We start from the raw sequence: 13,756 nt of genomic DNA, 5'->3' as shown, positions 1-13,756 counted from the left end.
GTCGCCGGCGCCTTCGGCTCGGCCACCCTCGCCAGCACTTCGGCCGGCCCTCCGCAGAGCAACGGCGGCGGGGGCGGCAAGCAGGTGAGCTCCCGCCCCTATGCCCGCACTGCCCGCACTGCCCACTCGACCGGACGGTGCGTGACAAGTGAGCAGCGCGCTATGCCATAGGCCACAGGGTTGTGGGCCAGGGCCTCTTGCTTGTTAAATCCTTGTCATTACGTTATTAATCAATTATTAGGTCATTTAAAATGAAAGCATTAGAATTCTGGTGTGAGATATGTGGCAAACTTCTGGGGTGGCGGGGCCGTAAATTCGGTATTTTTGCTACGTGACCGTCCGTTCCCGCTATGGCCTCCACCCACTCCTGTCCTTTTCTCTCTGGTAAGCAGCGCCACCTCTTGGGAGGTCCTTCAGAGGTTTTACTCATCTTTGCCTTCAGATTTTATAAGTATTTTTGACAAAGTGCATCCTTTGATCTTTGTGAAATTATTGTGTTGGCTTTTCTTGAATAGTTTTAATTCTTTTTTTTTCTCAAAATTATGTAACAGAGTAAGCAAGAAATTCACAGAAGATCTGCTCGGCTCAGAAATACCAAATACAAATCTGCTCCAGCGGCTGAGAAGAAAGTTTCCACTAAAGGAAAAGGGAGAAGGCATATTTTTAAATTAAAAAACGTAAGATGATTGTGGATGGTGTGTTTACTGTAGGACATTGTGTGTGGTGTGCTTTGCCGCTGCTTTCTCTATTCCTCGTTGAACATGGGCCCTTCTGCAATACTCTGGGGCAGCAAAGGTGAGGTTCTCCAAAAGATGAACTCTGTTTAAGAAGCCTGCTATTTATAACATTAGAAAAGCACTTTCTCTGTTTTTTTCCAGCTTTTACTTTTTCATCTGGAAAATATAAAATATAAGTCTAAGAAATACTGTATAGTTTATCTCAGAGTATATCAATTTGTGACATTCTCTATGCAAAAAAAAGAGATTAAAATTCCTTTTTTTAATATATTAAATTAGGTTATGACTCTTGTTGCATAGTTAACTAAGAAAACTTTTTTCTGTCTTTTAAAGAGCTAAGCAAATAACAGAATTCATCAGTATCATGCTTGTTATAATAGCCCCAGAAAACTTATCCGTTGGTTCGTGATGAACTTGGTGGATATGAATCCAGATATTTTTTTTTTAAAGATTTTATTTATTTATTATATATAGTGTTCTGTCTTGCATGTATGTTTTTCTTTTTTTTTAAAGATTTTATTTATTTATTATATATAGTGTTCTGTCTTGCATGTATGTTTTTCTTTTTTTTTAAAGATTTTATTTATTTATTATATATAGTGTTCTGTCTTGCATGTATGTTTGCATACCAGAAGAGGACAGCAGATCTCATTATAGATGGTTTTTTGCCACCATATGGTTGCTGGGGATTGAACTCAGAACCTCTGGAAAGCTGGTCAGTGCTCTTAACTGCAGAGCCATCTCTTCTGTCCCCAGTTTTTTTTCTTACCCTGATGTCTGCAGCTTGTTTAAAGTCGCACGCTAGGGACGTTTGTTGTGCTAGTTTATTTCTGTACATAGGAGACAATTGTAGGTTTGGTTTAATCTGTTTGGTATTACTTTCAGAACAAGTATGCTTCACGTAGCAGTAAACACATTACTAAAGTAGACATATTTATAAAACAGAGGGGCCTGCACTGTAGACTCTTGTTTAGATATTTATTTTTATTCTGTGTGTATGAATGCTTTGCTTGCATGTATATACCAAGCACCCTCAGAGGCTAGTGTCAGATCCCTTGGCCCTAGAATTATAGACAGTTGTAGTGTGAGCTTCCATTGGGGTGCTAGGGACTGAACTTAGGTCCTCTGCAAGAGCAACAAGTACTTAAGCACTGAGCCAGCCTTCTTTCCAGGCCCGCATATGCATGTAGGTGTATATGCCATGGTACATGCCTGGAGATCAGAGGACAGATTTCAGGAGCTGGTTCACTCCTTCCTTCCGCTGGATTCTAGTGTCCACCTCAGGCTGTCAGGCTTGCAGGGCAAGTGCTGATACACCAGCTCCCAGCCAGTGACCGTTTTCTTAATCAAAATAATGGTTTTTATAGTCTAAGATTTATATAATTTAGGTTTTTTTTGAGTAGTCAAAACATGTTAACATATACCAGACATATTTTCTTTGTAAGTATTCAGCCTTTGTTCTCAAGTTATTTCATCATTAATTTCTCTGCATCTTCATTCTTCAAGAATGACACAAAATCATGGGAGAGGTCATTTTTTATGTTGTGGTGAAATTTGCATTGCAGTTTTAAAAAGGTATTTTAGTGATAGTGCAATGTAGCAAATTGCTAAGAACGCCAAAGAGTTAAGGCTTGTAACAAAATTAAAATTTTTCATTTTATATTCATCTACACATATTTATAATTTCCGCCCTGTTGTGCCAGTGTGTCTCTGTAATTGTAATGTTAATGTCTACTAGAACTCTGAAAGAGCTCTCTCTTAGCTTTTAGCAGCATAATCAGAAATTTTACCTCTTCACCTTTTAAATCATTAGTAACAAATAGAGTTGGAAGTATTCAGCTGCTTCTCATCAACATTCAGGAAGTCTTTTTCAGCTGCTTCTCATCAACATTCAGGAAGTCTTTTTCTTCTTGTGTGCAAGTATGTGTGTGTGTGTGTGTGTGTGTGTGTGTGTGTATATGTGTACACACTCTTGCTATATAACCCAGACTGGTTTAGAGCTTGCCATTCTCCTGCAGCAGGTTTCCAAGTACTAGGATTGCATATGTACCCTCGCCCCTGTCAGAAATTTCTCCTGCTGTTTCTGTCACCAAATGACAGTGTTTTATTTTTCTCAAATAACCCAGTTCTCATATGGTTGGAACTGCCCATGCATGCTATATAGATACACAAATATTTTTACTTTCGTTTTCTTTTAGCCTATCAAAGCTCCTGAGTCTGTCTCAACCATAATTACTGCAGAATCAATCTTCTACAAGGTAAGCTGCTGTGGGCCTGGTGTACAATATGCTACAAAGATACTGGCTTAGTGGGAACACCTCTGTTACTGTGTGTGCAGAGATGTAGTTACCCTTGTAGTTCCTTCCGGTGGCTGTTGTAGAACACCTCATCTGGAACTCAGGTAGGAGAGGATGTTGCCTATGAGAATATGATATGAAGTTGCTAAGAATTGTTCTTAAAATGCTAGTGGAGTTGTGTAAGAGCGAGTCATCCTATCCAAAGTGAAGGCATCGACAGGTGAGAAGGTAGGTTATGAATGAATAGACGATGTTGACCATGCTGCCTGGTGGGTAGAACAGGTTAGTGATTCTGAAATATCTTAAAACAGAGGCAAGAGAAAATAAAGGTAGAGACACCAGGTCTTCTGTGTATACATGTATGGTTGTTAGCTTGGTGTTTGGTTTTGGTCTCTTGGAGGTAAATGGAAGGGGAGTGGATCTAGGGGACCGGTGAGATGCCAGGGGAACTGGGAAGAGTGGAGGGAGGAGAAACTGTGGTTGGGATGTATTGGATGGATCTGTTTTCAGTAAAAAGAAGAAAAGTTTTTAAAGGTTGGGAAGGAAGATGTCTCAAGAGCACTGGCTGCTCTTCCAGAGGACCCAGATTCAATCCTCAGCACCCACATGACAGCTCTCAACCATTAGTAATTCCAGTTACAGGGGTTCTAAAGCCTTCTTCTTGCCTCCCTGGGCACCAGGCACACATATGGTATACAAACTTCCATGCTGTTAGAACACCCATACACAAAAGATGAAAATCTGAACAAGGATATCTTTAGTTGGTAAAGTAAGGTCTTGCCTTGGGCCAAAGTGATAGCCGTGACACCAGTGATGGATGTGACATCTTATTAGGAGTTAGAACATAGAAAAGGCCTTCAAGGCCACCAGACCTAGCATAGGCAGCAATCAGTTAATATCTTTGGTATTTGAGGTTCTGAACTGTCATGCTGGACTCAGTAGTGAGATGGTACTTGTTTTTGTACCTAACCCAACTGGACCAAATTCCTCATGGTACTCAAATGGTTTGACCTTTAAGTGTATTTATTTTTGTTAGTTCACGCATGTTTTAATCCAAAAAAAAAAAAAAAAAAAAGGCGGTCATAGTGTAGCGCAAATAATAAAAACCCAGAGACAGATATTGGAGTTCAACCCAAAGATCAGAAAAGTGAAGCAGCTAGCCACTGGCTTTTACCTCTACGGCAGACCGAAAATGAGTGATCCTGCTTCCACAAAGCCTCAGATTGAGACTGAGAGTGAGCCCTGTCTCCCCCTGTCTTATATTCCTCTCTAGTGCTGGGATTCTTTAAGGCCTCTATGGCTACCTAGTGTGGCTGCTGGGATTGAAGGTGTGTGTGACTATTGCTTGGCCTGTATGGCTGACTGGTGTAGCTGCTTTGCACTGATCTTCAGGCAAGCTTTATTTATTAAAACACAAATAATATGCCACTATATCATAAGCCAGAATTTTTCCTATATTTCTAGAATTTAATATGTTGTTAATTGTTAAATCATAAGGTGAATGTGTGTGTGCACATGCTCAAATGCTTGCGCACACAAGCATGCATCTTATGGGTTGGACAGTGAGGAACATTTTAAGTGTTTTGTTTCATTCATTCTCCTCTGGGGTGAATACTGTTTTCCTCATTTTGTGGATAAGGGCACTGACTATAGAGAGATTAATTAGCTTATCCGAGATAGTGTAGCTGGTAAGTCATGGAGCGAGGCAGAATGGTACTAGAACCTAAGCCCAGGAATCAGATCTTGGCTCCATTACCGTGGCAGGTGGTTATCTGAAAAAAAAAAATAAAGATTGTAAGTAGTAATTATTTTCTGAGACTAAGAATGTTAAACATTTAGTAAAGTCAATGAATGGTACAAATACTCATCATCACAACTTCAAATTTGCGTAGAACTTCTCCAGTGGTTCATATAGTGTATAGGTTAAGTCTAGAAGGTAAAAACTTAGTGTACTAGTGATTTCTATGCGTGTGTTAACAGAAAAAGTATGTGGGACTTGTTACTGCAAGGACCAGTCTTTTCTTATCATTATCTATTGTTATGTTTATTAAATAGCAAGACCAAAATACAGCAAAATATTCAAGTAATGTTGCAGGTAGCCAGCATTGTGGATACTCTCACTAAAGAGCTGATATCATGGTAGCAAGTTTCTTTTACTACTGAAGAAATAAAAAAGTTATGGGAAGACAATGAACCATGGCAAAGAGCTTGTGCTAATTTTTTGGGAGAAATTAATAGCAACTATCCCAAAAGTGGTAGATTTAACCTCATAAAGAGAACTTCTTGGATTCTTCCTAGAATTGTACGTGATGCTCCAATAACTGGAGCCCGTACGTTCTATACTGATGCAAATAAATCAGGAAAAGCAGGTTACAAGTCAGATGAATTGAGTAAAGTGGAACAAAGCCCTTATAATTCTGTCCAGAAGGCAGAATTATATGCCATTCTTATGGTGCTAAGGGATTTTAAAGAACCTCTTAATATAGTTACAGATTCACAATATGCAGAAAGAGTTATCTTGCATATTGAAACCGCTGAATTTATACCAGATGACACAGAGTTGACTTCATTGTTTATCCAAGTACAAGACATAATCAGGAATAGGCTTTGTCCGATGTACATAACACACATCCTGTCCCATACAGGTCTGCCTGATCCTCTATCACAAGGTAACGCTGAGATTGATCAATTATATTAATTGGAAGCGTGTTGCAGGCCTCAGAATTTCATAAAAAGCATCATGTCAATAGTAAAGGCCTAAAGAAAAAATTTTCCATTACTTGGCAACAAGCTAAGGACATTATAAAGAGATGTCCTACTTGTTCTTTCTATATTCAAACACCGTTTGATCAAGAGATCAGTGTGAGCTTCTAAGCTAAGCTGGAGCCCTGTTCTAGGAGGCCACTTGTTCGTTCCTGGCCTCCCAGACTCCTGAAATAATCACATAGAAACTATATTAACTAAAGCGCTGCTTGGCCTATTAGCTCTAGCTTCTTATTGGCTAGCTGTTACATATTAATTTAACCCATTTCTATTAATCTGTGTATTGCCACGTGGTTGTGGCTTACCTGCAAAGTTTCAGCATGTCTGACTCTGGTGGCAGCTCCATGTCGTCCCTCTAACTGTCTTCCTTCTCCCCTGCTATAGGCCAAGCCAGTTCTTTATTCATTAACCAATAAAAGCAACACATAGACAAAAGGACCTCTGTAGGGGCATAAACGACTGGCAAATAGGGTTAATCAGGCTGGCTTTAATATCAGCTTTATTAAGGGGAAGAAGGGGAGAGCTTACAAAACCGAAGTTCCAACGGAGAGCAGGAAAACAGAAGGGGAGGCGGGGAGCACACCTGCAATATTTATAAGTAAATAATAGCCTCAGGGGACCCCGCCCTTCAAGCAAGGTGATTGGCTGGGCTTCTCCTACAGTCCTCCCACACCAGACTTCCCACACCATTTCCCCTTTTCTGATTAAATAAAAAGGAAGGTTTTAACTTTAGCATAGTAAAATTACATATAACAAAATAGTTATCAAGCAAGAATTACAGGTACAGTATTTATATCTACTTTATCTTTTATCATAACCAAGGAAAACTATAACTATCTATTCTTCAACTCCATCAAAGACCCCAGAAGGATATAATATTACCTAAGTAAACAGAAATTGTATTGTAAGCAACTTTTAAAACTCTAGAAATAACAGAGACATCTCGCTGCCTGAACAGTCACCCAAAGTTCTGTACCCTTGGAGCATCCATCTTCAGCCTACAGGCCCATAGTATCCAGCAGACTTTTCCATGAAGCAAGAAATTTCAAAGACAGTTCTGCCTATATTGGTAGTTTGTTAGTCACTTTCTTCTGTGTCCTGCAGAATGTCTGGCAGACTCTTTCATGAAGCAGGAACCCTGAAGGACAGTCTCACCTTTAGGCAAGTTCAGCAGTCATTTTTCTGTGGGTCCTGCATGTCCAGTTCATACAGCATAATACATCAAGCAGTTCAGGCAAGAGCAGTTTCTTGCCCAAATGGCTAGCAAACTCCATGAGGAGCCTCTTTGATGTCCATCTTCCTCTTGAAGTAATTGGTACTGCCAGGACCAGATGTATTTCACGGTCATGAAAAGTCCTAAGTTACTAAAATATTTTAAATGCCATATTCTTAAAGTCTCTGAAATATTTGAAGAATACCTGTCTGACTGAAATCTCTCTCTCTCTCTCTCTCTCTCTCTCTCTCTCTCTCTCTCTCTCTCTCTCTCTCCTTCTCTCTCTCTCTCTGCTATATACTATCTAGAAAACTAACATGACTACAAGCTATTAGATGACTATTAACCTACATTTTTAAATTATACATTATATTTTTAATTGATCTGCACAAACACAATACCTTAATCAAGAACAAAAAATATACATATATCAGAATTGACCTTAAATTTGTATCAATAAACCAAGATTCATACCAATGCAAATTATTCATATCTGTAGCATATTCCCCTTTAAATGTAAATAAACATAAACAATCATTTAGGGAATTTGGGTATTGGAATGTATGCCCGGCATAAGGGGAGACTGCTCTACAGACCTCATGGGGGAAGTAGTGCTTGTCATTGAAACTTTCCACTAACACCTTATCTTGGCATCATAGCTCTATTTTCACACTGTTACATATTTGTCATTCATATTCAGCATATATCTGAGTACCTGTGATAAACAAAAATAATTTTATAATTTGGGGGAAATTTTATGTATGAATATAGCAGATAACAGACATAAACTTTATCTGATAAGTAGCTAGAACCTTGGAGTAGTAGGGCAGGGAAAGATCAGCTGACAATAGCATTGAACCAGTAAGCAGTGAGTCACCTCAGACACATGAACGAGCATCCATGAGGGGAATCCCTGCTCTATCAGATGCCCAGGTTGCAGTTGAGTCGCTGGAAGTGTTCATTTAGAATTTTTTTATGGTTAAATTTCATGTATCTTAGCAGCTTTGACTGCTACCAAAGCCTTGTTTCAAGGAAAACACACATTGTTCCTACAGTTGAGGACTACACAGACTTAAGGAAAGTTCTACAGATCATAAAATTCGAAGGATAGTCAAAGGTGAAATTTTTCAAGTTCAAGATCTAGGGCAGAGGACCTGGGATGGGTAGTGGAGGCCTAGGGAGAGTTGTGCAGATTGGTTAGATATAAAGTAGAACAGGAAATGAATGTGTCATAGTCGTGTTGTTGGGAAATGTGTTGTAATTGAGGGTAAACACATCCTGAATGCTGATTATAATTTTAAAAAAGGTTTTCATTTCTTTTGGATTGAGCTTACCTTATTTATTTTCTTTGAATAGACAACTGGGGAGGGCAATGTGTCTTACCAAGCAAATGCTGATGTTTAAGGTAGCACAGGAAAAATCACTAAGCTAGTTAGTGTAGGTGCATAGTTTGCAGTTTCTGCCTTATGTGGACTTTAGGAATAAGTTTTCTACGGCTTAATGGCTGTTTTTTTTTTTTTTAAAGTAGGGATAGTATAGGGGATTTTTACATCAGTGAAAGTACTCAATGATGCGATCCTAAGAATCCATGTTATACATGTCCCGAGCCCACAGATTACCAAGAGTAGAGTTAATTTATGATGTTTGTATCGTGACATGTGTGTAGGTGCATCAGTTGCCATAAGTGATTCACTCTAATAACGGGGACATGGATAATGGAAGATGCTGTATATGTGCCAGGTAAGGAGACTAGGGGAAATTCCCTAGCTCTACCTTCTATGATTTTGTTGTGAATTCAAAATCATTCCTAAAAGTGAAGTCTTTTCTTTTAAAAGTAGAGGTAGTATTTTCATAATACAAAAATAAAAGAATTTATATGAAGAAGTACTTCCCTTGTTGCAAATTGTCATATATGTGTGTATATTATTATTTTTAATAACTCTTTTCATTGAGAAGTGAAACAAGTGTCAACATAATGTGCTCAGACCTGATTTTTTTTTTCTACTTTGAAATTTTGCTTGCTGATTAATGAAATTTTGTTAATGGTTGTGATCTGTTATTATTTTAAATACAAGATTATCTTCTCTTCCCTCCAGGGAGTATACTACCAGATTGGTGATGTTGTTTCTGTGATTGACGAGCAGGATGGAAAGGCGTACTATGCTCAGATCAGGGGTTTTGTTCAGGACCAGTACTGTGAAAAGAGCGCCGCACTGACATGGCTCATTCCCACGCTGGCTAGCCCCAGAGACCAGTTTGATCCTGCGTCCTATATAATAGGTAAATGGCACAGCTTCTTAAATTTAGTTAATTCCTCTGTTTTATAAAAGAATGTGTTAGTCTGCGAGCTGTCATAGCAGAATGCTACAAGCTTTTCTGAAGGGTGGAAGTCAGAGCAAGGTCTGTTAAGATGGCTGTGTGCTAAGGCCTTGCTTCCTGGCTTAGAGGTGGCCGCCCTTGGCCGTGTTCCCCATGGTCTTTTTTTCTGTGTGTGTACATTGAAAGAGAGCTCTCCATTACCATTTATAAGGACACCAGCCTCCTCCCCCACCCCAAGTACCGAAAAAGAATGTTTTATTTTTAAATGTAATCATGGTTTTATAAAAATATCTTGCCACATTTGTTTGTTTTCATTGTAAAATAGTATTCTACTATCTGTTATCATAAAGAGGCACATGTATGAGCTTAGTTTGCTGCCTGTCACCCTCTCTTATTATGCTTTTTTTTAATTTATTAATTACTTCATTTAATTTATATCCTGATCACAGTTTCCCCTCCCTCCTCCTCCCTCTCTCCCTAGACTCCAACCTTGCATACCCCCCATCCATTCCTACTCCATTTCTGTTCAAGAAGAGCAGGCCTCCTGTGGATATCAAAAAGCTTGGCATATCAAGTTGTGGTAGGACTAGCTCCTCCACATGTATTCAGGCTGGGCAAGACAATCCAGTATGAGGAGTAGGGTCCCAAAAGCTAGCAAAAGGTCAGAGACAACCCCTGTTTCCACTGTTAGGAGTCCCACAAGAAGAATAACCTACATAACTGTCACTTATATGCAGAGGGCCTAGGGTCAGTCCCATACAGGCTCTCTCATTGAAGGGCATCAGTCTTAGGAGATAGGGATCTACTTTATTATTATTATTATTATTATTATTATTATTATTATTATTATTATTTATTAATTTTTTCCAGCCCAATCACAATTTTCCCTCCCTCCTCTCCTCTCAATTCCTCCCACCAACCCCAGCCCCCATCCACTCCTCTTCCTTTCTCTTCAGAAAAGGGCAGGCTTCCTATTGTTATCAGTCAGCCATGTCATAACAAGTTGCAATGAGACTAGGCACATCCTGTCCTATTAAGGCTGGATGAGGCAACATAGTAGGAAAAAGAGTCCCAAAAGCAGATAATAGAGTCAGAGACAATCCTTGCTCCCACTGTTAGGAGTCCTGCAAGAAAACCAAGCTACACGACTGTAACATATGTGCAGAAGGCCTAGGTCTGTCCTGTGCAAACTCTAGTTACAGTTTAGTCTCTGTGAGCCCCTATGAGACCAGGATAGATGATTCTGTGGGTTTACTTGTGATGTCCTTGAGCTCTCTGGCTCCCATAATCCTTCACAATTTTAATTAAAGTACAATTATATTCTTTTTTCCTTTCCTTCCTCTAGATCTCCCATGTACCTCACCCCAGTCTTTCTCAAATTCATGACTCTACTTTTTTATTGTTGATTATTTAATTGCTATGTATATTAATGTATATTCCTAAATACATAAATACAACCTGTCAGGCTGTTTCCTGTTAATGTAGTCCTGTGATCTCAGGACTGACCACTTGGTAGCAGATGACCAAATGTGGGGTGGGATAGGGGTCTTAGTTACTGTTCTGTTGCTGTGAGGAAACACCGTGACCAACTCTCTCGCTCACAGTGCTCTTGGTTGCCTGTAGTTCCTTGTCTAACTCTTCTGGCTTTATTTGACCTGTCTGATGGTTCCATCTCAGCACATAACATACAAAGACAGACCATCAGCATATGAATTTAGAGGCTTGAGAACACAGTTTAATCAGAATAGAAAATGTAAATATTACTAAGTACAACAGAGTAGAGAGCATTGTAGGCATTTTGTATAGTTGGTATTTGACTGTCTTGTTAGTGTGGGTTAGAACACGGTATACTCACTAGAATATATGTGTAAGATTTGTCTGTGTGACCCAGGCCTACATTGTATGAAAGGAATTACACAAGAACCTAAATAATATAGGTTACTTATAAAATTACTCAAAAATGATTTCTAAAAGAAACTTCCTACTTATTTCTAAAAACTAAATTCTCAGAATATGTCCCCTCTACACAGCATTTTATTATTTAAGAACAATCATTGATGGTTGAAGTAGCACACTATACTCAGTTGATCATTCAAAAGATAACATACAAATAATACTCGATAAATGGCTAGCTAGCATGATTCTGAGTGTTGAGTTTTCTTTAATTATTGTGTGCTGTTTATTCTTTCTGTAATGGGCATGCATTTCTTTTGCATCCCGAAGGAGAGACATTTCTTTTAGTGAGAACTCCAAGGACAGCTAATATCCCACTGTTATTCTTACCCGTGTGCCAAACTGGTTATGTGACAGACATATCTGTGCCCAGAAGTATGGAACCAGCAGAAGCCAATATGTTCCGAATCATTCTGGGCTCCTCTCTCACTTGCTTTTCATGGTCCCCAAAGTCTGAGAGTCTTCTGTCCACTACAGTGATGTCACATGGTGGGAAAGTCTAGCACAAGCTCCGAAGTTAGACTACTGGCCTTTCTAGCCCCTCCACTTCACTGTTCCTTAATCTGTCTTTCCTTATTGTACTTACACGTAAAATAGGAAAAAACAGTGCCCATCAGGACGTTGTGAGGAGTTAGTGTGGATAGATAGAAAGTACCTAGGGCAGCATTGGCTTCATAAACCGGGAATATTCAGTACTGTAGGACGCTGTTTTCCTTAATCATCTGAAGTAGAGTAAACGGTGGAGCATGACTTCAAAACCTTCAGAAATAGTTCCAAGGGTTAATGTCAAGGGATAGCATCCTGAGTGCTTCCTCTTAGTGTCTGAGAATGCTAACATTTCATAAAAATGAAATGTGTTCAAAACTGTGTTTAACTTTTCCATTGGCTGCCTCTTAGGGCCAGAGGAAGATCTTCCAAGAAAGATGGAATATCTGGAATTTGTCTGCCACGCACCTTCTGAGTATTTCAAGTCAAGGTCATCACCATTTCCTACGGTTCCCACCAGACCAGAGAAGGGCTACATATGGACTCATGTTGGACCTACTCCTGCAATAGCTATTAAGGAAACAGTTGCCAACCACTTATAGCTACAAAATCAAACCTGGGGCATGTTTAGTTAGCATGTATGAGGCTTTGGGTTTAATCCTCAGAACATACATACACACCCCGAAATAAAAGCAGATTTCCATTTTTCTTATGAGATATGCCACACATTTTTCTCTTTCAACTTTTCTTCTTTACATTTTTGAGACAGGCATAGTCAAGGCTGGCCTGACCTTGAGATCTCCCTGCCTCAGCTTCTTGAGTGCTGGGATTACAGGCGTGTTGCACCATGGCTGGTTAATGCCAGATACTTTGATGAAGCTCCTACATAGAAACATGGCTTGAGGAATTTTTTAATCCTACTACCCCTAATTACTAGCTTGTTTAATGCCTGTTGCTTAAAAAATAATAGGGTGGAAAAAGAATAAATTTGAAGTTTAACATTAAATTCCATGCATATTTTCCCAGACAGAAGTGGCAGGTACTAGGGAAACCATTAGAAACATGAAGTGTTTATTTTTCTTCACAGTTTATTCCTAGAAACTCATAAGGCAAATTGTATTTTTGTATAGATGCAAAACATTGAGTTTTGTTTTTTCCCTCTCAAGACAGGGTTTCTCTGTGTAGCCCTGGCTGTCCTAGACCTCACTCTGTAGACCAGGGTGGCCTTGAACTCACAGAGATCTGCAAGCCTCTGCCTCCCGAGAACTGGGATTAAAGGTGTGCGCCACTACACCTGGCTTACATTTTAGATTTTGATCAAGCACTAAATAAAAATGTGACCAGTATGTTTCCCAAAGCTACACAATCATTTTTCCTTCTCTGGAAGCAGACCTAAACTGCTTTAGTCATAAAGCAATTGGTAGGTGATTTTATTAGCCCTGGCTCTTTAAAACTTTCATCTCATGCTCTCAGACAAACTGCCTTTTACTGTTAACATCTGCGCTCTTGTGAGGTAGTTCTTCAGTCGTGCCTTTGGTCCGCAGCATAGGCATCCCCTCTTTTCACGTAGGCAGCAGCCCCTGTAATAATTTTCTGACTATTGTTAGGATAGTGACTGGTGACTGACTATCTTGGATGTAACTAATACAAGGTCATTAGTTTTGATAGTGAAGACTCAGAGTTAAACCATTTGCTGAGGTCTCATGGTGTGCCTCCCCTGCGAACGCCTGTTGTACATGTTTCAAGTGCAGTTTGGTCACATAATGGGGAAGGAGTGGGCAGGCACCCACTTGCTGTCTCTGTCCTGATCTATCTAGACGGATGTTTTTAACCACAGGAATTTATGAGAATTTGATTTGATATTAATGATTTTCATCAGGACTCTTTACCCTTTTTTATAGCCCCAAAGTTGGGAAGAAGCATCTGTCTACTTTAAAAGCTTATTCCTACAGTAAATAGCCAAGCAGTGGTGGCACATGCCTTTAATC

General features: G+C 39.4%; 1 protein-coding gene across 1 annotated transcript in view; it reads left to right on the top strand.

The window, feature by feature from the left end:
- The window catches only part of Gatad1 (GATA zinc finger domain containing 1), a 12,994-nt gene extending 516 nt beyond the window's left edge, over positions 1–12,478 (top strand). Inside the window, exons 1-5 of the mRNA XM_026778320.1 lie at positions 1–84; positions 552–677; positions 2,936–2,995; positions 9,107–9,290; positions 12,180–12,478. The exon at positions 1–84 is cut by the window's left edge and continues 516 nt beyond it. Coding sequence (XP_026634121.1) covers positions 1–84; positions 552–677; positions 2,936–2,995; positions 9,107–9,290; positions 12,180–12,370 — 645 coding nt within the window. The 3' untranslated portion in view covers positions 12,371–12,478. The remainder of the gene's footprint in view (positions 85–551; positions 678–2,935; positions 2,996–9,106; positions 9,291–12,179) is intronic.
- Positions 12,479–13,756: the final 1,278 nt, after the last annotated feature.

This window comes from Microtus ochrogaster, unplaced genomic scaffold, assembly GCF_000317375.1.
Source record: "Microtus ochrogaster isolate Prairie Vole_2 unplaced genomic scaffold, MicOch1.0 UNK126, whole genome shotgun sequence".
Taxonomy (NCBI): Eukaryota; Metazoa; Chordata; class Mammalia; order Rodentia; family Cricetidae; genus Microtus; species Microtus ochrogaster.
This window is presented reverse-complemented; position numbering and strand designations above follow the sequence as displayed.